The 27,351-nt window shown below is 37.9% G+C and overlaps 2 protein-coding genes across 5 annotated transcripts; both read left to right on the plus strand.

Moving 5' to 3' along the window:
• Positions 1-84: 84 nt before the first annotated feature.
• On the plus strand, positions 85-17,817 carry LOC127647298 (HMG domain-containing protein 4-like). Of its 4 annotated transcripts, none has more exons than XM_052131461.1 (14): positions 85-134; positions 4,866-5,146; positions 6,801-6,881; positions 6,976-7,115; positions 8,406-8,484; positions 10,352-10,990; positions 11,924-12,157; positions 12,290-12,465; positions 13,599-13,680; positions 13,808-13,872; positions 14,050-14,149; positions 14,271-14,446; positions 15,445-15,567; positions 15,856-17,817. In XM_052131461.1, the coding sequence occupies exons 3-14, from the start codon at positions 6,845-6,847 to the stop codon at positions 15,898-15,900; spliced, it is 1,896 nt and encodes a 631-aa protein (XP_051987421.1). In that variant the 5' UTR covers positions 85-134; positions 4,866-5,146; positions 6,801-6,844; the 3' UTR covers positions 15,901-17,817. The 4 variants fall into 4 exon arrangements, with proteins under 4 accessions (XP_051987421.1, XP_051987425.1, XP_051987423.1 ...); XM_052131465.1 differs by having other exon boundaries at positions 6,976-7,085; XM_052131462.1 differs by lacking the exon at positions 85-134 and adding an exon at positions 403-415.
• A 1,187-nt stretch (positions 17,818-19,004) lies between these two features.
• Positions 19,005-25,758, plus strand: LOC127647303 (GTPase IMAP family member 6-like). Its single transcript, XM_052131471.1, has 4 exons — positions 19,005-19,132; positions 19,489-19,591; positions 22,286-22,446; positions 24,439-25,758. Exons 2-4 carry the CDS (start codon positions 19,498-19,500, stop codon positions 25,228-25,230), a joined length of 1,047 nt encoding a protein of 348 aa, XP_051987431.1. The 5' UTR covers positions 19,005-19,132; positions 19,489-19,497; the 3' UTR covers positions 25,231-25,758.
• Positions 25,759-27,351: the final 1,593 nt, after the last annotated feature.

Consider the following 27,351-nt stretch of genomic DNA (forward strand, 5'->3'; position numbering starts at 1 on the left):
TTGGGGAGCAGAAATTGGGTCTTTCACTGTGATGCACTCTGGATTCAAATTCGCTCCTCCCCTTCTCTGGCTGCTTTTGTTGACTCCGAATAAAGATGGCGTCGCTTGCCAACTAAACCCACATACAACTCAAGGTAATATTGAACTGATTTTAGCATATCGCTAGCATTATCTGCACATACTATACATGCATTTCGTGCCAATCCTGCAGTACTGTAGAAATCTAGAAAATTGCACGGTAGGAATGCAGTGTTTATTGAGATGTAACCCTATACCGGCCTGTTTGCACAGAAGCCGCGGGTCTGCGCGCGCTCGGCTATCCGCTAATGGCGCGCGGAACGTCCGCAGCTCCTCGAATCCCACTCTAGTTCAAACAAGGAAGAGCGCTGGATCCAGATGAAGCGAAGAGAAGGGGGTGTGTGAGTGTGTGCATCTTTTCGAAAGTAGGCGGTAAATGGGCGATAATGAGTTTTGGGCAGATCTCCTCATTAATTGTGTTGAGATTCCAGGAAATGTCAGGCAGCAATTGGAGTCGTGGATAAAGTTGCAATGTCTTTCTACAGCTTCTACCCTATTGATCTGTCACTAATGTGTGTGTGTATCCAGATGCATGCATATCTCTAAGTTGCAAGAGTAGGAAAAAAATATCAGCAATGCTTTGTATAAGTGTAATCTGTATTGCGAATCAGCAATTTCATATTAACACAAAGTTAATTTGGTGTGTATTCTTCTGACTTGCTTTTTTTTTTCTGCGATTACACTTTTGGCACTGTTTATGCGCTTAACATAGCCAAAAACAGCGATATGCAAGCAAATAAAAGGTGTAATGAACAGCAAAACGGATTGACCGCGTAATATTAGTCTTTATGTGTAAAATAAACTACCGCAAACATTTAAATGACTTGTATTTGTGGCATAAATGTTTTCCAGAAATCATTTAAGTTATAATAATAAGTTATATAATAAGTTGCGCTCACACTTTTGGCACGAATTTCTCACTGGCAAGTAGTGATGTTCAGCTCGTGAACGAATCGTTCCTTTGAACCGGTTCTTTTTAGTGAACGAGTTGAATCAGTTCACCAAATTGGACTGAATCGTTTGATTCTCGAGTCAACACTGAAGTTACTCTATCTTAATCTGTCTCACAGATGTGCCAGACACACCGAATAGAAATTAGCCGATAATCGGGAGAAATATGATCCTAAAACTGGTGAAATCTGCTTTTGCCAACTCTTCTTTGAACTGAACCTCTCCAACTAGTTCACAAATTGGACTGAAGGCTAGAGGTGCAACAGTTATTGAGTCAACAGTACACTGAACTGAGAACCGGTGAGCTGCTGTCATTGAGCATGTGTGTTATTAATGGCGAAATGTATGTTTCAGGTGTATTTTGCTGAACAGCAGAAACTGTAACAAATAAAACAATGGATATATGCTTATGACTTTTTGTATTACCATTTTATCAATGTATGATGATGATCCGGTCGCAACAGCTCTCGTGTCAACAGTACACACACTCATCTGGGGACTGCAGCTCATGAGTCAACAGTACATTGAGTCTTTAATTTTTTCAGAGTTACAATTTACATTTATGCATTTGGTAGACACTTTTATCCAAAGTGACTCACTAATTACAGGGACAATCCCCCCCAGAGCAATCTGGAGTTAAGTGCCTTGCTCAAGGACACAATGGTGGTGGCTGTGGGGATCGAACCAGTGACCTACAGTACATTGATCCCGGGACAGTAGTTCTCGAATGAACAGTACACTGATCCCGGGACTGCAGCTGTCAAGTCAACAGTACGCTGATCCCGGGACTGCAGCTCTTGAGTCAACAGTACACTGATCTCGGGACAGCAGCTCTCGTGTCAACAGTACATTGTGTCGTTTTCGGCAGTTCTCATGTCAACAGTACACTGATCCCGGGACAGAAGCTCTTGATTCAACAGTACACTGATCCGAGGACAGCAGCTCTCGCGTCAACAGTACAATGAGTCGTTCATAGCAGTTCTCGAGTCAACAGTACATTGATCCCGTGACAGCAGCTCTCGAGTCAACAGTACACTGATCCCGCGACAGCAGCTCTCGTGTCAACAGTACACTGATCCTGGGGCAGAAGCTCTCGAGTCAACAGTACACTGATCCTGGGGCAGAAGCTCTCGAGTCAACAGTACACTGATCCCGCGACAGCAGCTCTCGAGTCAACAGTACACCGGTCACGGGGCAGAAGCTCTCGTGTCAACAGTATATTGAGTCGATCACAGCAGTTCTTGGGTCAACAGTACACTGATCCCGAGACAGCAGCTCTCGAGTCAACAGTATATTGAGTCGATCACAGCAGATCTGGAGTCAACAGTACACTGATCCGATGACTGCAGCTCTCAAGTCAACAGTATATTGAGTCGATCACAGCAGATCTGGAGTCAACAGTACACTGATCCCACGACAGCAGCTCTCGAGTCAACAGTATATTGAGTCGATCACAGCAGCTCTCGTGTCAACAGTACACTGATCCTGGGGCAGAAGCTCTCGAGTCAACAGTACACTGATCCCGCGACAGCAGCTCTCGAGTCAACAGTACACTGATCCTGGGACAACAGCTCTCGAGTCAGCAGTACACGGTCCATGGGACAACAGCTCTCGAGTCAACAGTACACTGATCCTGGGGCAGAAGCTCTCACGTCAACAGTACATTGTGTCGATCGCAGCAGTTTTTGAGTCAACAGTACACTGATCCTGCGACAGAAGCTCTCGCTTCAACAGTACATTGATTTGATCACAGCAGTTTGCAAGTCACCAGTACACTGAACTAAGGAGAGCGAAACGTTTCAATCAAGAGATGTAAACGAATTTTACTATTGAGTATTGTGAATGCAGATTATATCTGAAGTTGTACTTACATATGGCTTTATTGAATGTGTTTGTGTGTGTATTCAATGACACCAACGTATTACCATTATGCATATCGACATCATTCATTACGCAATGGCGTAAATTAACTGGTGAATCGTGTTTTGTCCGAAAGAACACGTTATTTTATTGTGAGAGTAAAGTTGAGCAGACACCATTTATTGATGTATGATTCTCAATATGGTGTTCGAATGTTCCTTATTGTTGCTGTTCATTATTTTAATTATATTTTAATTACTTTCAATTATCCTTGGCATGGCAAACAGGTGGATGGATGGATGGATGGAACTTGCTGTTATCATAGAACTCATTCTATAAATGAAAATGATATGAGTGATCTGTTCAGAGATTTCGTTTTAAATGGTTAATTTATTATATAGTTTTCAACCACGAGTTCTATGATACAGCAACAATAAGAAACATTTGAACGCCACATAGTGAATCATATTTATATCAATAAATGGTGTCAGCTCAACTTTACTCTCACACTAAAAGAGCGTGTATGTTCACATGAATTACACTTATGCAAAGCATTCAAGTATTGCTAATCATTTTGTCTTACGCTTGCAACTTGATTTACACCTTTAAAAAATGTTCTATTTGCATGCATAAAACATGCATGTTTTACTTTTACACTTTCAGTTTGATTTACGCTTTCACAAATCTTACTTTGCGCATGCACAGTTTTCTGTCATGCTTATAACTTCATTTACATTTTTACAAATCTTACACAGCACATGAAAATCATTTAGGCACTATTTTACCTTCATATTTAGCGATATACAGTGCATGTATGTTGAAATGTAAGTGCATAAGTAGAAGTGCTGCCAAATATGATATCATTTAAAATAATTAAATATCCACTATAGTGCCGTATATATATTTTAGCACATTTCTTTTAATTAATTAGATAATAAAACTGCTTCATTCTGTTATTAGTCATTTTTAAAGCCTGCAGAGTAAGTGAAGGGCTGATTTATATATAATTCAAACCATCTGGGACATTTAACAAGAGTAAAGTAATTTGCAATCATTGAATGGTGGAATTTAACGTTGAAGCTCAACATGTATGAAATATCATCAACGAATTAAACATGCGTGAACGAGACTGCTAGACTGCTGCAGGTTATACATGTTTGATGGATTATTCTGGAGCTGAATGTAGCTATATTTGGAAAGAAAAAAAATATGTTTTGCTGCAAATTTCAGCAAATTATAAATCTGAGACATCGTGTTAAATCAAAAATATAATTTATTGTTTTAATCAACTGACAGACGTAAAAAAAGAAAATAAATAATTTTCCTTTTCCATGAATTAATCTATGCACGTACGCATGCGCGGTGAACACTGCCTGAGCCACACTATGTAGATATGTGGAAGCAGCTGTGCAAGTAGTCCGTTGGATTGATAAAACAGATAGACATGTGCATTATCTAATAATTTTGGTTTTGTTGGTTGTACCTTTTACATATTAAGATTCTGATTATACCGCAATAAAATAAAATTCTATTTTATTTGTATAGCATTTTCACAATACACTGTGTTTGAAAAACAGCTTTAAAAATAATAGTGCATTAATAATCGCAAAAAAAATGCCAAATGAGACATTTTCTAATAATTTTGGTTCCATTTGTTTTGTACCTTTTGCATGTTTAAGGAATAGTTCACCTAAAAATAAAAATTCTCTCTTCATTTACTCACCCTCATGCATCCCAGATGTGTATGACTTGCCTTCTTCTGCAGAACACAAACTAAGATTTTAGAAGAATATCTCAGCTCTGTAGGTCCATAAAATGCAAGTGAATGCTCCAAAAAGCACTTAAAGGCAGCGTAAAATTACCCATATGACTCCAGTGGTTAAATCCATGTCTTCAGAAGCAACATTTTAGGTGTGGCTGAGAAAGATCAATATTTATGTCCTTTTTTAATACAAATTCTCCTCCCTACCCATTAGGTGGTGGTATGCACGAAGAATGGGAATCGCCAAAAACAAAAGAAGAAGAACGTGAAAGTGGACATTTACAGTAAAAACGGACCTGAAATTGTCTGTTTCTCACTCACATCTACCATATCGCTTCTGAAGACATGGTTTAAATCTCTGGATTTTTATGGATTACTTTTATGCTGCCTTTGTGCCTTTTGGAGCTTCAAAGTTCTGGCCACCGTTCACTTGCATTTTGTGGACCTACAGAGCTGAGATATTCTTCTAAAATTATTTTGGTTCTGCAGAAGAAAGTAAGTCATACACATCTGGGGTGGCATAAGAGTGAGTAAATGATGATGCATTTTCATTTTTGGGTGAAATATTCCTTTAAGATTCTGATTATATTGAAATAAAATTTAATTAAAATGTAATTTGTATATTTTATATATATATATATATATATATATATATATATATATATATATATATATCGGGTTAATTACAAATAAGGGTTGGTAAGATGAGCAATTCAAAAATCTTTTAAAAGCATGCATAAGGTTTGTTCAAACGTACATTTTGTATTTGTGTTGGTTTCATGTAATTTGACAAATGTAACACTGAATGCGCCTGGAAATGTCAAGTTACGTAACCACAAAAGAATGAGAAATATTGCACATTTTATCCACCTAGAGTGTATGTAAGTGCACTCATCAAAATAATTACATTATTTGAAGTAAACTTGCTATTCAATGGTGTTCCATTGCTTTTATTTACTATCAACTATTTCTAATGTAAGATTATGCCAAACTAGTTGATTGTTAAACAGTTGATAAACTGTTTTATTGAGAATTTCATCTATTTTAAGCAAGTTTAATTATAAGTTTTACGGTTACACCACATTTACATTTTTGCCATCATCCCCCAAATATTATTAACTTTTAAACTAGGTCCTCAATAAAAGAAATGTATTTCAAATGTAATACAATTTTAACCCTTTTAAATTTAACTAAACCATATGGACACCAAAAAACTTCTGTCATGTCATTGACCCATATACATATTATATATACATACATACATTCATTATATATATATATATATAGATATATAGATATATATATATATATATATATATATATATATATATAGTGATTTTTCTCCCCAATTTGGAATACCCAATTCCCAATGCGCTCTAAGTCCTCGTGGTGCTGTAGTGACTCGCCTCAGTCCGGGTGGCAGAGGACGAATCTCAGCTGCCTCCGCATCATCCATGCACAACTCACTACGTACCCCACCGAGAGCTAACCACATTATAGCGACCACGAGGAGGTTACCCCATGTGACTCGATCCTCCCTAGCAACCGGGCCTATGTGGTAGCTTAGGAGACCTGGCTGGAGTCACTCGGCACACCCTGGATTCAAACTTGCGACTCCAGGGGTGTAGTCAGCGTCTTTACTCTCTGAGCTACCCAAGCTTTACAGATAATAGTGCCTTATCCCCAAAGACGACAGTGGCATGGAAACAAATATATACAAACAAAGGTGGCCAGTTTGGACACCATTGTCATTCTTTATTATTGCAATGTTTTATGTTTTAGAATAATAGCAAAGTCATCAAAACTATGAAATAGCGCAAATGGAAATATGAAAATGATATGGTGACCACAAATGTTACATAAGCACAAAGCAAGTAAACTGAAGTGGCAACAACAAAAGCAAACAAACTCTAGATACTATATAAGAAATCGTATTCCATGCAAAAAAATCTGTAATCTGTCATCTTGGTTGCAATAAAGTCACACAGATAACTAGTACACACTGAAGTGCAGGTTGTGCAGAAAGAGGGATGTTGGTTATTTGAGCAGGAATGGTCATTGCAGATCATTTGTTTTGGTATTTTATTCAAGATCGATGGTGTTTGACTGAACTCACTGATGTCTTCTTGAATCTGTTCTTGCATACTAGGATAACCAGACTGACCAATCCCACCTGATAAACCAGGGCTGATCATGGCATTTGAGGAGATAAAGAAGAAAGCAATGATGGGTAATGATTGTCACATAAAAGCACATTATTTAATTTAAACAGACATGTCCATTGATAACATACTAGTCTGAAGGATGGTGTTCTGTCCTCATAGAGATGTCAGGAATGGATGGAGAGGTTGGGCTTGTTGCGGGTCGCAGCCAGAGAGAGAAGAGGCGCTCGTATAAAGATCTGTTAAGAGAGGAAGAAGAAATCGCAGCGCAGGTGCGCAAAACCTCCAAGAAACAACACAAGGTAACAGCAGGGAGGTAGATACGGAAACATCAAGTTGCATATGTGGCAGGGTGAGCAAGAGACAGACACCGTGCGCGTGGCATCAAACCTCAGAGAGGCATTTATTAAAAATAATAATAAACAAAAAAGTCCAGAAGAGGGAATAAATAGGGAGTCTGGCATGGTGAAAAGGGGTGTCATGTAGGATAGGGAGTGTCCAGAGGAGGATCCAGGACGTGGGTGGGGTCCGGCAGCCACACGCGCTAGCCTCCATGGTCCGTGATGCGAGGGGTAGCGGACGCGTTTGGTGGTCCAGCATCCATGCCTGTCCGCACTACATGTGCTCCAATCCCCTGGCATCACATCTAACTCGACCAGACCTCCCCACTCTGCTCCTGGATCTGCGAGGATGCCAGTGTGTGCACAGAAGGAAATAGAAGCCGGCTCCCCGAGATAAGGTGCACTCTACGTTTATTTGGCAGCAGTGACGAGGCCAAACACACATCAGGTGTGGCTCGTTCCACCCCGCTGCCAAAACGAGGCTTATTAACTATGTGCCTCTTCTCTCTCTTGCCCACTCCCATCGTTTGAGTCTGGCTGAAGGATGACCCTCAGAGATGGGGCGACGATGACAAGAAGGAGGGGCGGGTCGTTCCTCCACACAGCATTTAAACTGTTGTAAACAATTTAAACATAGAATTTAAAGGGATAGTTCACCTAAAAATGAAACTTCCCTCACAATTTACTCACCCTCATGCCATCCCAGATTTGTGACTTTCTGTTAATCAACAATAAAGATTTTTGGAAGAATATCTTGGCTCTGTAGGTCCATACAAAGCAAGTAAACAGTGGCTAGAAACAGATCAATAGTTAAGTCTTTTATATATAAATATAAGTTCTCCTCCCCGCCCAGTAGGTGGCGACATTCACAGAGAATGTGAGTCGCCAAAGACTTTTTTAATATTCAAATATTGAAGTGTTACCCACACTTCTGAAGTCACCAATGCTATTGAGTCCTGATAAAATATCTGCTTCCAAAATAGCTGTTATTCATTAACGGCAATAACCCTAATATCTGTTATTACACATTAATGATAATAAAACACATGCAACTTGATGTTTTGTTACCTAGGTAGATATGACATCTGGTCTGAGAAGGATTTGAACCTTTATCTTTACTTCAGTCCAGAGGTCATTAGCTCTTGCTAATGTAGTTTTAGTTCAGTAGACGTATGTGGATTGATGGCTCACTGACGTTATCTTTGAGGGAAATATTACACCTGTTTCATTGTGCACTGTTGTCGTTTGTAGGACTCTGACCTTTTCCTGTTAGGGGAAGATTCTCACAAGAAAAAAAAGAAGTATTTGAGTGATGACTACTACCACAGAGGTGAGGAAGAGTTTTGCCTTGTTTTAGAGGTAGCGGTATCGCTGTTCCAAACGAAGTGAAGCTGCCTTAAGGAATATTAATATAATAGGTGACCGAGGCCACATCCACACTTATCCATTTTCGTTTAAAACTCTAGTATCAGTTTCTCTGATGTCAGTGTTTTCCAAAGTATGTGGTAATAGAGAGCATTTTCAGAGGAGGTAATAGAGAGCATCATTCTAAACGTAGCAAAATCAACGGCGTTGATGCAACATTTAGAAGAAGACCGATATATCGGTTTTACAGATTAATTGGCGCCGATAGTTACTTTTTGAAACTAGGTGATCAGCAAAAAAAAAAGAGGAAAAACGGAGGATTATATAGTTAGAACGGCTCAGATCTACAGTAAAACAGCGGCCAATAGAGGTGAAATAAAAACAATCATGTGGGGATTTGTTGTGTCTAAATATTTCATTATTGACATTTATCCATATTTTTATCCTCACTTCAATGCATATTTTGTTATTTTGATGTATTAATCAAGTGTTCTAAATTAAAGCGAGGAAACTAGATACGACTAGATGGAAACACCAGCACAAACACTGTATCTCCAACTTCATATCTTGTGAATAATAATAAATGTTATTCCTCATTAAAGCTCATCTAGTGAAATATATAGGTCATGACAAGCTTAATTTTGTACTTCTATAAAGAGCTTAGCTCTTTTAGCTTCTATATCTGTCCCTGTAAGGAAATACCTTTATTTTACATTTTAAAAATGGACTTTTAAAACTATCAGATGATTAATTGGTTATCTGTATTTTCCAACTTTTAGTCCACTGAAAATTGAGAATTTAGACGCTCTCCATTATCACACATTTGGAAACGGAAAACCAAAAATGTATTTGTATGGATGTGACTTGAATTGAAAAATTCTTCATGGGCAGCAACTCCATTAGCGTTCACTTATGTGTGCCACACAAACAGAGCTCTTCAAGACAACCACATGAGAGACTCACATTTTAATTGCTATACGTTAGCTTGTTGCTAAGTTAACAACTCGATACTCACCCAATATTTGCAAACACAAGTATTGGGAAAAATACTCAATTTTTTAGGGGTCATAATTTTGTTACCTTGTGTTTGGAACAATCTTTGCATCGGACATACTTTAGAGGCCTAAAATTGTTGCAAAAAAGGTGGAAAGTTCACTACAAGGTTCCCTCGGTCATGGAAAATCTGGAAATATTAAGTGTATTTTAAAAATGAGTTTTACATACCCGAAAGTCATGGTAAATGAAAAATCTCAGAAGTCTTGAAAATTGAATGTAAATGTCTAGTATATATATATATATATATATATATATATATATATATATAAATGCTCTGCTCTAAACTATTCACAAGCTAGATATTGCTCTTAATGTGTCTATTTGTCAGCGATTTGTTCTTTTGAGTAATTTCTTTTCAATAAATTAAATGATTCATTTGCAAATCGGTCTGAATCAAAATGATCCAATAAGCATAAATGGCTGGAAAAGTCTTGGACATTCTTTGGTCTAAAAGGGTGGGAAGCACGATCAGGTCTTATGGCGGGGGCTGGGGGGGCTGTTGCCCCCCTAGATTTTCCTTGCATCCCCCCTAGACAGACAGTTAAACGACCAAGGTGGACTCCCTCGGTCAGACAAAGAGTGAAACTATTACCCACCATAAAGGTCAAAAGAAGCTCATAATACTAGTACTGACCCTGGTGCGCTTGAACTTTGGATCAGAACTTTTGTGTCTAAAAATGCCCCTTTATCCACTCTGAAAACTTAAAAAGACCAGCTTTACTGATTCAGAGTTTACTTTGTATTTACAGTAGTTTCTAACTCTCATTCTCTGACAGATCATCACAGCTCTGGTCAGCCGCCCCACAAGAAGAAGCACAAATCTTCAGATCGCTCGGCCTCCCTGTCCTCCTCATGCTCATCTCATGCGTCCCACCCCACCGACACGGCCATGGGCCTCCTGGAGGCTATCACCTCCCCGCTGGCCACGGGCTGCGACCCTGGGCCTCACCTCCACAAAAAACCCTCCTACCCTCCCCACCCCTCCTCACACTCCTCCTCCAAAGACCTCAAGCGGGAGGGTGGATCCAAGAACAGCCATTCCTTATCTCACTCACGCCCACCCGGTTCTTCTTCATCTAAGAAACATACCTCTTCCTCAAAGTCGCTACTGTTCCACGGAGGAGCAGGGAAAGGGGAGCCGCTGACACTCTGTGATGCTGAAGGATTGAAGATGAAGCTCGTTCTGTCTTCAAAAGAGAAGAACGAAGGCGTTGAGAGGAATGAGGGATTTTCTTTTCCTCTCCATTCTTCTTCTTCCTCGGGTGTTGTGGGGCATCATCATTCATCGTCCAGCTCGATGAAAGGAGAAATGAAGATTGAAAAAGAGAAAGACAAAACAATGTCTAAGCCACCAAAGAAAAAGCAGCACAGCCGAGAGCCGTTGCCTGTAGTCGGGAAGGAAGTGGAGGTTGTGGGTGAGTGAGAACTTTTACTATTATGCTCTGTGTGATTGATATCTGTATGATGCCAGAACCAGACCTGATTTGTGTAAATATTTCAACATTTCTACCTTGAACTATTTGTCCATACAGTTTGTAAAATCAAAGAAATTAAAAATGAACCAGTGTAACCAAACAAACGAACAATAATGTGCAAAACGGTGCTCTAATTTGCTTGTTTTGTTTGCTATTTCCACTGCACACCATATTAAATACTTTAATAATTGTAGGAACTGTTTTCAGAGAACTCTGTGAACAGGGCTGGAATGGGAAGAGAAATCAACCGGGGATTTTACATGGCAACTGGCCCCAAACTGGTTTGCTGTCCTTTTCTGCATATCGCGGCGCCATTTTGTGGTCCGTCCTGCATACCACGGCGGCTCATTTTAGCTTAACGTGGCCCATTCGGCACGTTTTGTGGCCCGATGGCCAGTCCGCCCCTAAGTGCGTCGGCCCACCGGGAAAATGCCCGGTTTGCCAGATTACCAGTCCAGCCCTGAATATGAGACTCAATAAGTGCATTTGCATGCACTTTATAAGTCTGATTGCAGTCGGACTAAAGCAATGATTTGTCTTGTAAGATGTCATGTTAACGTGCTAATCCGACTGAAATCAGTCCGTTTTTTGCAAAATTGAACTAACAGACCTAGATAATGCGGCTGTAGATCGGTTCCGTCTAGCATGTGTACACTTCAATACACTTCAGCTACTCGTTTGCGTATGGTGTCGTGTATACTTGGACAGAGCGATAAAGACTGTAGCTTGACAATGCTAAAACCCACAGTAGTTCAATTATAACTGCCAATGCAAACGTACTCGCTGAATATTTCTGGTGCACGAATATTGTACATGTGAGTTGTTTTGAACAGCTCTCTATTGTGACATTAAATGCGTGTTTGCATGTGTCAGGTCATTACGGTGCCAGTTTTGGAGGCATGGGAGCAGACAGCTCATCGTCAGGTGGAGAACTAGAGGCCGGTGAGCTGGTGATTGATGACTCCTACACTCACCTCTCAAAAAAGAAGAAAAAGAGCAAGAAGAGTAAAAAGAAAAAAGATAAAGACAGAGAGAGAGACCGAGAGAAAGGATCAAGAGAGAAGAAACACAGTAAAAGTGGAAGCAGTGGGAAGAAAAGCAGTCCAGGTGAGAGAGCAAGAAATACTATATGGGTGAAGATGAGCAAATGATGACAGAATTTTCATTTGTGGGTGCGCTATCCCTTTAATTCGTCATATTTCAGTTGGGCTGCAAATTGAATCTATGTCTGTTAACCAGGGGATCCGTCTAGAAGCCACACCCATACTCACAGCTCATCCAATCATAGTAACTCTAGTGGGATGTACGTTATGACTCCACCCACCTCTTCCCATCACCATCAAAACGTTGAACTGATGAGTGAAAAGAAGAAAAAGAAAGAAGAAAAGGATAGAGAGAAAAATGACAAGGACAAGGTAAGTTTCCCATAGGATTTCCTTTAGGACTAATTTTGTGTTTTATTTTTTGAGAGGTAAAAACTTCAGTGCCTAACTGCAGTCCTTTTATGGTTGCCTAGCAACGTATCATCTTAATATGGTGCCTTAAAGGAATATTCTGGGTTCAATATAAATTAAGCTCAATCGACAGCATTTGTGGCATAATGCTGATTACCACCAAAATAAATTCACCTCGTCCCTCCTTTTCTTTTTTTGAATGGATTTTGTCTCCCCAATTTGCAATGCGCAATTCCCAGTGCACTCTAGGTCCTCGTGGTGGCTTAGTGACTCGACTCAATCCGGGTGGCGGAGGACGAATCTCAGTTTCCTCCGTGTCTGAGACCGTCAATCCGCGCATCTTATCACGTGGCTTGTTGAGCGCGTTACCGTGGAGACATAGCATGTGTGGAGGCTTTACGCTATTCTCCACGGCATCCACACACAACTCACCATGCGCCCCACCGAGAGCGAGAACCTACGAGGAGGTTACCCCATGTGACTCTACCCTCCCTAGCAACCGGGCCAACTGGTTGCATCGGAAGCCTGACTGGAGTCACTCAGCATGCCCTGGATTCGAACTTGCGACTCCAGGTGTGGTAGTCAGCGTCTTTACTCGCTGAGCTACCCAGACCACCCGTCCCTCATTTTCTAAAAAATCTCAAATCGAGGTTACAGTGAGACACTTACAGTGGAAGTGAATTTTATACAATTATAAGCTTCACATTTCTGCCTTTTAAACCCTCCAAAAATTGGCCCCATTCACTTCCATTGTAAGTGCCTCACTGTAACCTCGATTTTTGCTTTTTTTAAAGAAAATGAGGGACAAGTCGAATTAATTTCCTGTAGTGCTCCAAATGCTGTCGATCGAGCTTAACTTATATTGAACCCAGAATATACCTTTAATATTAATGTACGTTTATCTGGATTTTACAATGGCTTCGAATGCGGCTCATCCAAACTGAATTTAGACTCGGAACGAACCATTTTACAATATCTGTTTGCCAATGAACCTTTCATGTATTTGAGCCATGAGTATAAATCACAAACAGCAGACCTGATGTGTGAGTTTTTTAATAGCATTCATTTGAGTGTTTTCTATTGCACGCTATCAGCCGAAGAAGAAGAACATGACAGCATATCATGTGTTTTGTAAAGAGTACAGGGTCAACATCAACGCAGAGCAGCCTGGGTTAGGTGAGTTTTCAATCTGTGTCACCCACACAAACACCGTGTCAATCATCTGTTCTGTGATTGGTTGGATTGCAATTGTTGGCCAATTTTATTCAACATAGTTTGAAATCTTGTCATTTTTCTTGTACAGTCTTTGGGGAGCTGAGTAAGAAACTCGGAGAGATGTGGAAACAGCTGCCTGAAAAAGACAAACTGGTCAGCATCTCTCATTTGTACTTTAATTGTACTTAAAAAAAATGATTTGGTTATTAAATGTGCCCGGCCACCCTGGAGCAGCACGCATTACAAGCTTGAACGTGATGGCAACGTTTTTTGATTTCAGTCACATGTGTGACGGATTTGCATATCCTTCTGGTTGTTCTTGCACTGAAGGTTTGGAGACAGAAAGCTCAATATTTCCTGCACAAACAGAATAAAGCTGAAGCTATGACAGTCAAACGAAAGCCAACAACATCAGAGAGCAAAATCAAAGGTAAGACCAATGCTTGTTTAATGTTCTTGTGTTTTCTGTGATGTAGTTATTTGCAGTTTACTGCTTTCTTGTCTTTTATCGCTTCTGTGCTTCGATATTCCTGTGTATCCCCGTGTCTCAGGCTCCAGTAAAGCTGTTGGTTTAGGGGCCGGATTGACTCCTCAGGGTCGCTCGGCTCTGGGTATGTCGTTGTCTCCGGCACGGGTACCTGACATTGACCCCATTGATGCAGCTGCTCATTTGCAGCTGCTCGGTGAATCCCTGTCTCTGATTGGACATCGACTTCAGGAGACAGAGGTTTGTGTCATAAAAATGTCCCTTTTTAGGGACTATTCCATCCAAATAGGGGCTCAGTTGTCCCTCAAAAAGATACAGTTAATAAAAGACATTCCATAATGACAAAATGACCTATATATTATATATAATCATCATATTACTTCAGAAATATTACTTTAAAGAATAGTTCACCCAAAAATGGAAATTCTCTCATCATTTACTTACCATCATGCCATCCCAGATGTGTAAGACTTCATTCTGCAAAACAGAAACAAAGATTTTTGAAGAATATTCGAGCTCTGTAGGTCCATACAATGCAAGTAAATGTTGGCCAGAACTTTGAATTTCAAAAAGCACATAAAGGCAGCATAAAAGTAATCCATAAGCCTCTTGTTGTCTTCTGAAGCGATCTAATAGGTTTTAGATGAAAACAGACCAAAACATAAGTCCTTTCTCACTGTAAATCTTGCCATTACAGTCTCTTGGTGATCATGATTTCAAGCTCGATTACACTTCCTAATGGCATCTAGCGCTCTGCGCAGGAATCAAGCACTAGGAAGTGTAATCAAGCTTGAAATCATGATTGCCAAGAGACTGTAATGGCAAGATTTACAGTGAAAAAGGAGTTATATTTTGGTCTGTTCTCACCCAAAACCGATTGGATCACTTCAGAAGACATGGATTTAACCACTGGATTGATATGGATTACTTTTATGCTGCCTTTATGTGCTTTTTGGAGCTTCAAAGTTCTGATCATCATTCACTTGCATTGCATGGACCAACAGAGCTGAGATATTCTGCTAAAAATCTTCATTTGTGTTTGACAGAAAGAAAGTCATACACATCTGGGATGGCATGAGGGGGAGTAAATGATGATGAGAGAATTTGTATTTTTGGGGAACTGTATAGAACTCAGATTGTTCTATTTAAAAAATATATAAGCCATCGGGGTTAAAACTAAGCATCGTACAAACCACAGCAGGTGTTTATCTCAGCAATTGTCTTTCTTGTCTCTGTAGGGTATGGTTGCAGTTTCTGGCAGTCTATCTGTTCTCTTGGACTCTATTTTATGTGCTCTTGGTCCATTGACCTGTTTGACAGCTCAAGTCCCCCAGCTCAACGGCTGTCCACGCAGCGTCCTGGTGAGGCACACTGCTGTTTTTTTATTCAAGGGGTTTTAAATAGCAGTATCCTCAATCACACTAGGATGTTTTAATTTTATTGTTAATATATTGCAATATAAAATATGATATATAAATTAAATATATTAAAACTGTATTAAATATAAAAATATTTTATGACATTAGTATAAATTATTATAAATTAAAATGATAGATTGTTTTTTTTGTTGTTGTTTTTTTTCATATTTCAAACACTGTTGTTTATATAATGATTTTTAACTCTTCGCCCTACCCCTGTTTTTTTTGCAGTCAAATACTTTGGACAACGTCGCCTATATTATGCCTGGACTCTGAATCTCTGTTACCTACAATAGACTGGATTACATACGGATTACAAATGTACTGAGGCCCCAAAACGAGGACCAGATATTCTTTTGTATCTTTCTTGATCATGTGTTGTACAAAACAGTGGACATTCTCAGTCTGTGATTTGTATTTGTATTTAAAGAAATACTATTTAAAGTCATTTTTTATTGTTCAAAAAATACCCTATTTTAGAGAACATGTTTGACACAACTATTTTGTTTGTGTTTATGGTCTCAAAGTTTCAGTGTTACCGTCTATCATAAAAAGTGTGTGTGAATGTGTGTTTGTGTATGTGTATGTGTGTGTTTGTTTACAAATTTGTGAACAAAATGTCAATAGCATTTTATGTTTTATACAAATGTGTGCTGTTTCATTTAGGGGCCAAATGTTTTTTTTTCTTCCCTAATTTAATGTTGAGTTAATTTACACCAACAGCAGTTCATCTGCACTCATCATTTCACATATTGTATTTTTTATGTAAATGTTGTAATATTGTAGTTTTAATGTTTTAGCAATCTTACAGGAAAAGCATGTATAAACTAATTTTAATTTAAGTAATGTTCTCCTCTTAAAGAGTTTTACACCTAAAGAAATGATTACCGGTACTTTACCCAAATGTTTAAAACATTATTTATTTTCAGATCAGACTCTATGAGTCTCCCCTGTCATATTGAGATCACATGACCTGCTGAATACTCCTCACTGTATCTTGGGAAGCTCCTATTATTCAAGCACTTTTGGTGAATAGGGTACTTCTTCAGTAGAATTGATTACTGAAAACGATTGCTTTTCCATGGAGCTTCTTCCATGCAAATGTGTCATTATTATTCTTATTCTGGCTGTCAAAATCAGCCAGCCAAACTTATAAACAAATATCTTATGGCACAAATGTGTGACCATTTTAGACAAGTGATTGTAAGTAGTTTTAGGGGATAAAATGTACAGTATATTTGCATTGATACATGTTTTGCATTGACTTTGGGGAAAAAAGTATTTTCATTAAATCACAAATATCTTGTTAAATGGGTTTGTTTTATACAGTCATTTTAGCAAATGATGTTGAGTTTGTTTTTGACTAATATTAGTTAATTTTATTTATTTTTTACTGTATTTTAACGGTTATGAACTGGCCCGATTCACTTCCAGTGCAGGTGCCTTACTGTAACTGATTTTTGCTGGGTTTTTTTTTAAACGAGGGACGAGTCTGATTTTGTTTTCTTGTGGTAATCAAAACTATAGCACAAATGCTGTCGATTGAACAACTTGTATTGAACCCGGAATATTCCTTTAAAGATGTCATTGCATTTGATAACAAAATATTAAACCAAGTGGCATCTGCAAACAAATGATGCTAGACATTTTCTCTGAACAAACATCACTTTTTTAGTAATTTTTTACAGTGATTTTTTTAACCAAATCATTTTAGTGGATGCATGAAATGAGTTCCCATCAAGTTCACACACGTGACCTAGCAGAGGACATTTGACAACTATTAAGTGTACCAATAATTTGACTTCATTTCTAACAGTATATTTGTTTTATAAATACAAAATTGCATGCTTCTTTTTGTTCAATGTTTTGCTTGAAAAGTTGGCTTGTGCTCTTTTCTTGCTCTTTGTTTTGATATTTTCTATCTAATGCAATGACATTTATGTAATATTATGTTCGGCTTACATGTCCAAATACTTTCTGTATTTAAAGCAAATGGCCATTTTACTTTTATTCTGTTAGTTTGCATGAACAGTTCTTAGTTATTTGACAGTTTATTACAATGAAAACATGGCCATTCTGTGTCAATTCTGGTCCCTGGCTCCAAATGTTGTATTTGATGATTTTTATATTGGTAAAAAAATAAACAAATGAGGATGAAAACTGAAATATTAAATGCTGATGATTTTTAATCCAGTAATTTGTAGAGGGGTCAAAATGAAATTTTTTGCCTATGATAAACAAGGTTAAAAATGATTAAAAACCCCTTATATATATATATATATATATATATATATATATATATATATATATATATATATATATATATATATATAAAGGGTTTTTAAAATATTAGGGTTTTTATAAAATATATATATATATTTGACCTTTAGTTTTGCTCTAGTATCATACTGGTAAAACCTCTGACCCCCACACCATACAAAATAGTGGATTAGTATGTAAATATGGATCCACGGCATTTAATATTTGGATTTCATCATCATTTATGTTGATCTTTCTTCCAAAAAATTAACAAAATAAAACAAATTCAGCTGGAGAGGTTTCTGAAATTTGGTTGATTTGACATGAAATAACCCGTAAGGATTTTATTATTGTATTTATGCATATGTGTTGCACATACTAATATTATACAGATAGGATATTGTTTAGGTCTTGAGTTTTATATTTTCCTTTTCGTGCATTGTGCTCACCTATGCTGGGTTAAACTAATGTAAAGCCATTTCCCATCATGAACTCCCCCCTCATGGCATCCCAGATGTGTATGACTTTCTTTCTTCACCAGAACCCAAATGAAGATTTTTAGAAGAATATCTCAGCTCTATTAATAACTCTATACAATGTAAGTGAATGGTGACCAGAATTTTGAAGCTCCACAAAGCACATAAATGTAGCTTAACAGTAAACGATAAGACTCCAGTGGTTAAATCAATGTCTTCTGAAGCGATCCAATCTTCTAAAGATCTTCGTTTGTGTTCTAGATAAGAAAGAAAGTCATACACATCTGGGATGGCATGAGGGTGAGTAAATGATGAGAGAATTTTCATTTTTGGGTGAACTGTCCCTTTAACTACCTTGTGAAATGCCACAACAAAAGCTAAAGCTTTTTTAAATCTGATGCAAATATTTGAAGTATTGGTTAACTGGTTGAGTTTGACCATGGGAGAGTGCTAAACTTCCTATATGTGGTTCACCCCCCCCCCCCCCAATAATGTTAACAACACTGTTACAATACCCCTTTCTCCACCCTTTCATCAAAGAAAATATTTGCAGAGCACAACCTTAAAAGAAACCTCTCTAAATGAGGTGTTTCAGAGAAAGAGGAGGAGGGTGACCCAGCAGCATCACATGTTTGGGCAGGGCCACATTGCCGGCAGTGTTTTAGTGGAACCACAGAACAGACAAGAAGCAGAAACAGGAAGTGCAGAGGAACACAGGGCAGGCCAGCTCACAAGCACATGTTACACAAGAGAGATCAGTCTCTCAGTCTAAGGTAAGCTTTCGAAAGCCTGTGTTTTTTATTAGCTTCCACAAAAACAAAAGCAGACAACAATTGTTTGGTATGCCAGCTGTTATATAGTGCTGCACTGCTGGGCGAAGCAGGTGCTGCTTGTGTTTTAGGCTGTTTTCTAAACTGACAATGAGGGAGTTTGGAAAGGGTTTACTGTAGCTGAAGTATGCACAGTGTGGGTTTATATACTAGTGCCTCTCTGCTGAGTCATCTGAAAGGAATGGTGTCCTCCATTGCTCCTCTAACAATCATTGTCCCTTTAAATCAGAACTGCAGCACGCTCATTTTAAAGGAACAGTTCACCCAAAAGTGACAGTTCTATTCTGTTGTTCCTTTAGGTGAAAACTATGGAGGGATGTACGACACAGAATGAAATTCACCAGGAAGAGAAAGAAAGAGCAGGAAGCAGTGAAGGAGAACAGACAGACCCAAAAGAAAGAGGTTTAAATTTACTTTCAGTTAAAAAGTTTTCATTTACCTTCAAAAATTATGGTTTTATCACATTTAAGCTAACAAGACTGTGTTTAGGACCATGAAAATACAACGGGAAGACAAAAGCTTTGTGTCAAAGAACATGTTTCTTGAACAGTACATTTCCATATTTCTAATATAATAACAAGAAGGTTATTTACAGCTAATGTGCCTTAAATAATAATCATAAAAAGATTATTAGATTATATAACTATCTTAAAGAAATAGTTCACCCAAATATGATGACTCTTTCATCATTTACTCACCCTTATGTCATCTCAGACATGTATGACTATCTTCTGCAGAACACAAGGATGTTTAATTGGATATATGAGGTCTATTGGTCCATTCAATGCAAGTGAATGGTGACCAAGCTCCAAAAAGCACATAAAGGCAGCATATTAATTATCCGTGTCTTCTGACAATCGAATCTGCTTTGCGTGAAAACAGACCAAAATACAATGTTTTTTCACTGATCAACTTTCCATTGCAGTCTCTAAGCACGATCATGATTTCAAGCTTGATTACACTTCCTTGCATGCGCAGAGTGCTAGATGGCACTAGTGGTGGTGGCGTAGTGGGCTTAAGCACTGAAATGGTAAGCAGAAGGTTGCTGGTTCAATCCCCACAACCACCACTATTGTGTCCTTGAGCAAGGCACTTAACTCCAGGTTGCTCCAGGGAGATTGTCCCTGTAATAAGGGCTCTGTAAGTTGCTTTGGATAAAAGCATCTGCCAAATGCATAAATGCGTAAATGTAAATGTAGGAAGTGTAATCAAGCTTGATGATCGCCTAGTAGACTGCTGATGTCAAACTTTTATAGTAAAAAAGGAGTAACATTTGGTCTGTTCTCACCCAAAACTGATAGGTTCGCTTATAAAGACATGGATTAAACCACTGGAGTTGTATGGATTACTTTTATGCTGCCTTTATGTGCTTTTTGAAGCTTGACATTTCGGTCACCATTCACTTTTATTATGTGGTAAAATAGACATCATCTCTCCATAAGAGTATCTTCGTATGTGCTCCACAGAAGACAGAAAGTCATGAGATTGAGACAACATCAGGGTGAGAAAATGATGAGAGGATTATAGTTTTTTGGTGTACTGTTCCTTTAAATATTTTCTGTATCTTTTTTAATGGATTGGAATATTTCCATGTTATGCTTGAAATTAAAACCATTTTGAATAAACAATATGCTAATTTGTTACTTTATACATTATACTACAGGGTTTTAAAGAAAAATGTTTTACCCCAAATATCCCTCAAGTGTGGGGTAAAAGTCTCCCTCATTACTTTTATTTTTAATCAAAATAATCTTCTGTTATTATTTCTTTTCACACAAATGATGTAGCTCCATCCAAAAATGTAAATAAAAATAAATGTAGTTTTCACTCATGTTTAATATTAAAGACTGAAAAAGTTTTTGATTAAAACTTTTAGCAAAACCCATTTAAAATGTTTTGATTAAATGTATTTGTCAGTTAAATTAGTGGTAATAAGTCACACATCATGAAAGTGGCGATATTGCTTATACTGAAGGTGGCGATATTGCTTCAAGATTGTATGATGCAAAACTTAACCTTTCACTTTTAAATCCAGCTAATCCATTTGTGTAAGACATTATAGTTGAAAGCAGAGTAAAAGCACCTTTCCCCTTCTGTGTCCATTATAGATATTACAATTTAAAGGACGTTATTTACAAACTGTTTTGATTCTGTTGTGTTCAGGCTCATGTGAGAAAACTGCATTTCCTTTAACTTGTTGTGCATGTTTACAAAAGTGCATAAAAAATAAGGTTGCATGCAATATTTTGGTCTGATAATTACATTCTTAAAATGTGCAAGTTCTGCTTTGTTATACATTCTTATCATAGTTGTAACCTTTCCTTTGTGTTAGTTGCATTGCTTCAGTTTGGTCTCATAACCTGGAACCGGTTTATTTATCGTGGTATTTAAGAAGTATAATCCATGCATAGTATTGCATGCTGCATTAGTTGTGTGGAAACCAAGAGACAATCATTTAATCTATATAACATGTAAAACAGGGCTTTTTATTTCTAAATATGAGGAAACAATTCTTGCTTTAAAATAAATTTTGTATGAATCTGTTGCAGATCCATAAAACAATACGGACATAAACAGGCATGATTGTCTTCTTTGTGTGTGTGTGTGTGTGTGTGTGGAAAATTAAAGGCACATTAAGTTAAAAAATGTTTTACATTTTAGATATTATTACATTGTTCATTTGCCTGCACTGTTTGTTTTAAAACTGGGAAATCTTAATTACAGCAAAGTCACAACATAGCAGCTTGTATTATTGGCTAGTAATAATGTTGAACTATGTGCACTGTAAGTGAACAAGGTATACTTGAGGATAATATTCAAATATTAAATAATGAGATGTGTTCAAGCCATTTCTAAATTTGCAGTGCAGATAAATCCCAGGTTTTAATATTCTGATATGCTGATTGCTGCGGTAAGATTTACATTAAAACAGTGGATCACAGTGATGTTCATTTTTTTCAATACTAAGGTGAAACTCTAAATAACTGAAACCAATTATAATATTATCATGAGTTATTTGGAGAAACGACAAAAAAAAAAAAGTGGTTTCTTTGTAGCTCATGTCTGTGTTTAATTAGCTTCTGTGTGTGGTTCTAGACTTGAGATTGGTGCTGCTCGGCTCAGCGGGTTCTGCGAAAAGCACTGCGGTTGATGCCATCCTGGGCGGCCCGAAATCTGAATCTGACTGCAGCTCAGGCCCTGAGACACCCGCCGCTGCTGACTGTCAGAAGAGACGTGTGAATGTGGCAGGACGACAGGTCAGTTCACATCTCGCTTACAACTCTGAAAACGATGAAGTTTTTGTGCACGTCTGGTCATTCAGTATTGATACTCATTTGTTATATTTATAAAATTGTCAATGACATATTAAAAGCATTTCAGATCAAATGTGTCACATTTATAGACACAGCATGTCATAAGCCATAACCACAAGCTGCGTGCACTTGAATGTATCTTAAACTCACTGTTCTTGCATGCCAAAGTTTAGTGAAATTATAAAACGGAGAGTCCAGACTCTGAAATCTAAATGGATGAATGCATGGGTGTTTTCGACAAACATTATAACATACCTCGCCTATTTAGCGACCCGGCACTTACAGTATATCTGTCACAAATGCCCAGATAGTGTCCACTTTTCAAAACATTTTCTAGACGATTATAAATAACAGAATAGAATATGTTCTGACATATTTTGATGTTTTATTTTTCATATATCAAAGAGAAGATGCAACAAATAAAGAACAGGATTAATTACTTAATTACTGAAATTTCACAAGACGCAACTGTCCGTCAAACACATATTGAGTTATATTATACACATAACACATAAACTACACATAAGCTACACATATGTATTTTCTCATGCACTTTTGAGTCTAAATAGACGCACAACTGACATAATTTCAGCAGTACACCCAAATAACAATAGCCAAATACCGTTCATGTGTTACACTTGCTATAGTTTACTTCCACGTTGCTTCTTTGTCGAATAGCAATGTCAAATGTAAACCAATTCAACCACTGAAACATCAGTACCACCTTGAGTAAGAAATAGCATGTATGTGTACACGCATTAGGGACATTGATGATTCACCATTGTGTCACAGGAACAAAGATATAGATATCCTGTGATAGTACACTTATATAGAAATGAAATAATCATACAAATATGATGTATGGAAGCACAAAAAAGTGACACTATTACATATCTCAGGTCTTTAATGACCCTGTATATTTTTGATAATTAAGTAGTTATAGAGTGGTGGTGGTGTAGTGGGCTAAAGCGCAGAACTGGTAAGCAGAAGGTCGCTGGTTCGATCCCCACAGCCACCACTATTGTGTCCTTGAGCAAGGCACTTAACTCCAGGTTGCTCCGGGGGGGATTGTCCCTGTAATAAGTGCACTGTAAGTCGCTTTGGATAAAAGCGTCTGCCAAATGCATTAATGATAAATGAAATTTTTTTATAAAAAAAAAATATATATATTTTTTGTAATGCTATTTAGAAGAGAACTGTTGAGGAATACTAAAGAGGTGTGGGCATAACTACAAAACAATGGATGAGGTACTGAGGGTGGAATGAGGACCCGGGTCAATAAGGACCCGAGGTATGCATTAAAGGGTTAATGTGAAGTTTTCCCAGAAAGCATTTGGACACTTAAGCCACACACTTAAGGACCTATTTCCACCTGTTATATCACCAAAAATGAGTTTTGTTGGTGTAACTTAATATATTCAGGTTGATTCGGTGATATTAAGTAATGTTTTTGACTTGAATCATACAGTTCATTTAGAACTGACCACATTATGGTTACCTTTTTCGTGCACTTAAAATTGTCTGACCTTTTCTTAAAGCAAAATTGACTTCTCAGAGTCATTTTTATAATTACTTGGTCCAAAACTGAACCCATGGTGATTTTCAGAGTTTGTCCGCTTTAAAAAAAGCATCTTGATTTAATATGAAGTTGTTTTTTTAAGTGTAGCTTAAGTGTTCAAATCATTTGGGGCCACTGTATGTTTACAATATCACCTCCAGTTCAGCCAAAAAAATGACATTACTCCACTTCGCATTGTCACCAATTCCATGTACCCAACACTGAAACACAGTCTCTCATTGCTTATTGATTCATTGCACATTTTAATAATTATTCATTAATTCACTATTAATCCCCTCTTAATTAATAGTGAATTGAAAAGGTCCATTTAATTGCAAGGGCCCTTTCCTAAAACTCTTCTTTCTCCTTGTCTACAGGTGGCTGTCGTAGACACACCTGACTGCCTTTGTGTAGAGCGCCCCTCTGAGGAAGTCCGCCGTCAGTTCTCTCTCTGCGCGGCTTTATCGGCCCCAGGGCCCCATGCTTTCCTGCTCTGTGTCCCGGTCCACCGCCCCAGTAACCTGGAGCTCCAAATTCTGGAGACCTTGGAGAAGGTGTTTGGCCCTGAAGCTGTTAGTAGACATGCAATGGTGCTCTTCACACACATGGAGCGGCTGCCTGAGGACGTGTCGTTGGACGAGTATCTCAATACACATCGAGCAGACCTACTAGAGCTCGTACTCAAGTGTGGGGGCAGACATCACCCCCTGTGGCCGGAAGCAAACATGGAGGAGCTGTTGGAAAAGGTGGAGCAGATGTTGAAAGAAAGCGGGACAGGATTCTACACATGTCCTCTGTTACAGGAGGCAGAGAGGAGAGTGGGAGAGAAAGAGCAGGAGATCTTGAGGAGCAGAAGAGGAGGAGGAGAGAGTGATTCGGATGTGACAGATGTGGAGAGAATAAGGGAGGAAGCGGAGAGGAGCGTGGACGATCTGGTGGTGGAGGGGATCGCTGATCTTTGTCTCTCCATTCCGAACCCTTCGATCTTACGCTGGCTGTGGGACAGTGTGGTCGGGTGGCTCCTTTGGTTCCCGAATATGATTCGGGGCAGTGCTTTACTGGGGTCCTTTGTCGGGTTGTTTGTCGGGGGGCCTTTAGGAGGCGCCATGGGAGCAACAGTGGGATCTGTGGCGACGGAAATGGGTAGACGGAAACAAAAAACAAAATAAGTTATTAACAATCATTATGCCATGCTTAACAGATCAGACAGTTCTTGTACAATCAGATATGTGGAAAAAATATGGTGGGGTCAAAAAGTCCACATTGAAAATCTTAGATTTTATTCATTTGAACCTGGTAATAAACAGAAACCTTTAGGATGAGGAGAGATATTTAAGATTCTGCACTATTTCTAGGTCACAGACAGAGTCAGAAATGACCTCAAGAGGCGATTATTTCCTTTGGGCTTGATTTTCAGGGGTGTTATTTATGTTGATGAGGGTATTTTTTCTCTACGGATCCTTGACAGAATTCACTCACAGAAGTTTTCAATTTTAATAATTAGAGTGAGAATGTATTACCCCAATACCCAAAAAATCTAATCATATCAAATTACAGTCTATGCGATAATGTTTAAGCTTACACTATTAGATGTAACAAATAAAAATAGAGGAACATATTACGGGGGACATATTTTACCCCTGCATTTTGAATTTTGGCTGCATTTTTGTCACTTTCAGTGGCATTTTTTTCCTGAACCCCCCTTAATATTTTACATTGGTCAGAAATAAAATGTAAGCAAATTAACCCGTCAAACATCCTTGTTTACATTGAAACAAACTCATTTATCATTACAAATTTCAAATGAGGTCTGCACAATTCATCGAGGTTATAATTACGGCTGCTGCAATGAACTAATCTTGAAAAGGGTCAATTATATCGTTCCATTTAGATCTACTCCCGTTCAATTAAAATGTTGTATTTAAAATGTTTTCAGTGGTTGAGCATTGCAACCAATCGCAGACATGTTCGATGAGTACATTAGTACAGAAGCCCTGAACCGCAACGTGCAACATTTTTTTTGGACAAAAATAAAATAATAAAATGTGTCTCAGTTCCTTCCTGTGCCTAAGTCTTAATTTTTTTTCTCTCTTCAAATGTTTTTTTTTCACTCTTAAAAAAAAAAGGAATGCAGTACCAACCTTGGCCACTAGGTGCCACTATCAGTAAACACCTAATCATATGCTCTAATGCGTTCTCTGTTGCTTTATGTCATGTGCAGACTTTCATGGTGAAATATAATTCTAATAATATTGTTTTTTTAAGAGAGGAAAAAATACATTTTGAAGAGAGAAAAAAAATGTAAGACTTAGGCTCAGGAAGGAACTGATCACAGTTTTTATTTAATTTTTTTCAGCTTGCAGTTCAGGGCTTCCATACATAAGCCTATCAGTAATAGTGCAACAAAACTAGAACACTCACATTATAATATATCGAAACAACAGCGATTATTAAGTCACAAAGTTCTAAGCTTGTTTTTGTAGGTGTTGCATTCATAAAATAAATTCATGGTAATTTAAATAAATTGTGATTTCAATAACAAGGGAAATAATCTGCATGTAATCGTGCAGCCCTATTCCAAATACTAAGACATTCTGAAATTCATGTTAATTTTTCAACTTAGCTTTTACCATTTATTGTGCTCATAATATAATTTGTAATTACAATGTTTGTGACAATTGAGTACAAGAAGCATTTTCACTAATGGTCTCAGACTTTTGGACCCTAATGTATGTACCAAAGTTTTAGGAGATTTCTAACTATTTATATGACAAATGATCTGTTAAGCATAATATATGCAATGTTTGTTAATGTTATTCACGAAAAAGTGTATAAAGTGTTACCAGAAATTCACAAAGTGCTTAAGGAGTTTTAAAGCTTAACACCAAAAGACAATTTTTGGAATGTGAGCACAGAAAAGAGGTTAGACGTGTCTTTGAGATTAATTATCTTAGTTTAATTTCTTAGTCTGTGTGCACCTCTAGTTTTTCAGACTAGAGGTTTTTTTTGTCTTCAAAAGTATGTTTTATTTAATTATGTGTTTCCAGAGCACTTTAAAGGCATTGATTGAAGATTACCATCTTAACACTGTCATAAAAGTGCTTATTTCTTACGCAAGATAAATCACTACTAAAATCAGGATCAATACTAATAGTGAAGCACCTATTTTTCTTTGAAGTGGTTTCTGCTCTAAAAATGAACTCTGTAAAATTAGTTTTTGTTTACACTGTCTAAACTATTCAACGTGTAAGTGCATTATAATGAGGTCATTGCTGTGGACAAATGCACGC

The sequence above is a fragment of the Xyrauchen texanus genome, chromosome 8 (genome assembly GCF_025860055.1).
Source record: "Xyrauchen texanus isolate HMW12.3.18 chromosome 8, RBS_HiC_50CHRs, whole genome shotgun sequence".
Taxonomy (NCBI): Eukaryota; Metazoa; Chordata; class Actinopteri; order Cypriniformes; family Catostomidae; genus Xyrauchen; species Xyrauchen texanus.

Excerpts from the sequence above, each read along its gene's own strand:
- LOC127647298 (XM_052131461.1), top strand. The coding sequence starts at position 6,845 with ATGGCATTTGAGGAGATAAAGAAGAAAGCAATGATGG. Across the intron at positions 14,150-14,270 it reads ATCAGAGAGCAAAATCAAAG|GCTCCAGTAAAGCTGTTGGT; the intron begins GTAAGACCAATG and ends CCCGTGTCTCAG. Across the intron at positions 14,447-15,444 it reads ATCGACTTCAGGAGACAGAG|GGTATGGTTGCAGTTTCTGG; the intron begins GTTTGTGTCATA and ends TTGTCTCTGTAG.
- LOC127647303 (XM_052131471.1), top strand. The coding sequence starts at position 19,498 with ATGGAGGGATGTACGACACAGAATGAAATTCACCAGGAAGAGAAAGAA. Across the intron at positions 19,592-22,285 it reads GACAGACCCAAAAGAAAGAG|ACTTGAGATTGGTGCTGCTC; the intron begins GTTTAAATTTAC and ends GTGTGGTTCTAG. Across the intron at positions 22,447-24,438 it reads TGAATGTGGCAGGACGACAG|GTGGCTGTCGTAGACACACC; the intron begins GTCAGTTCACAT and ends CCTTGTCTACAG.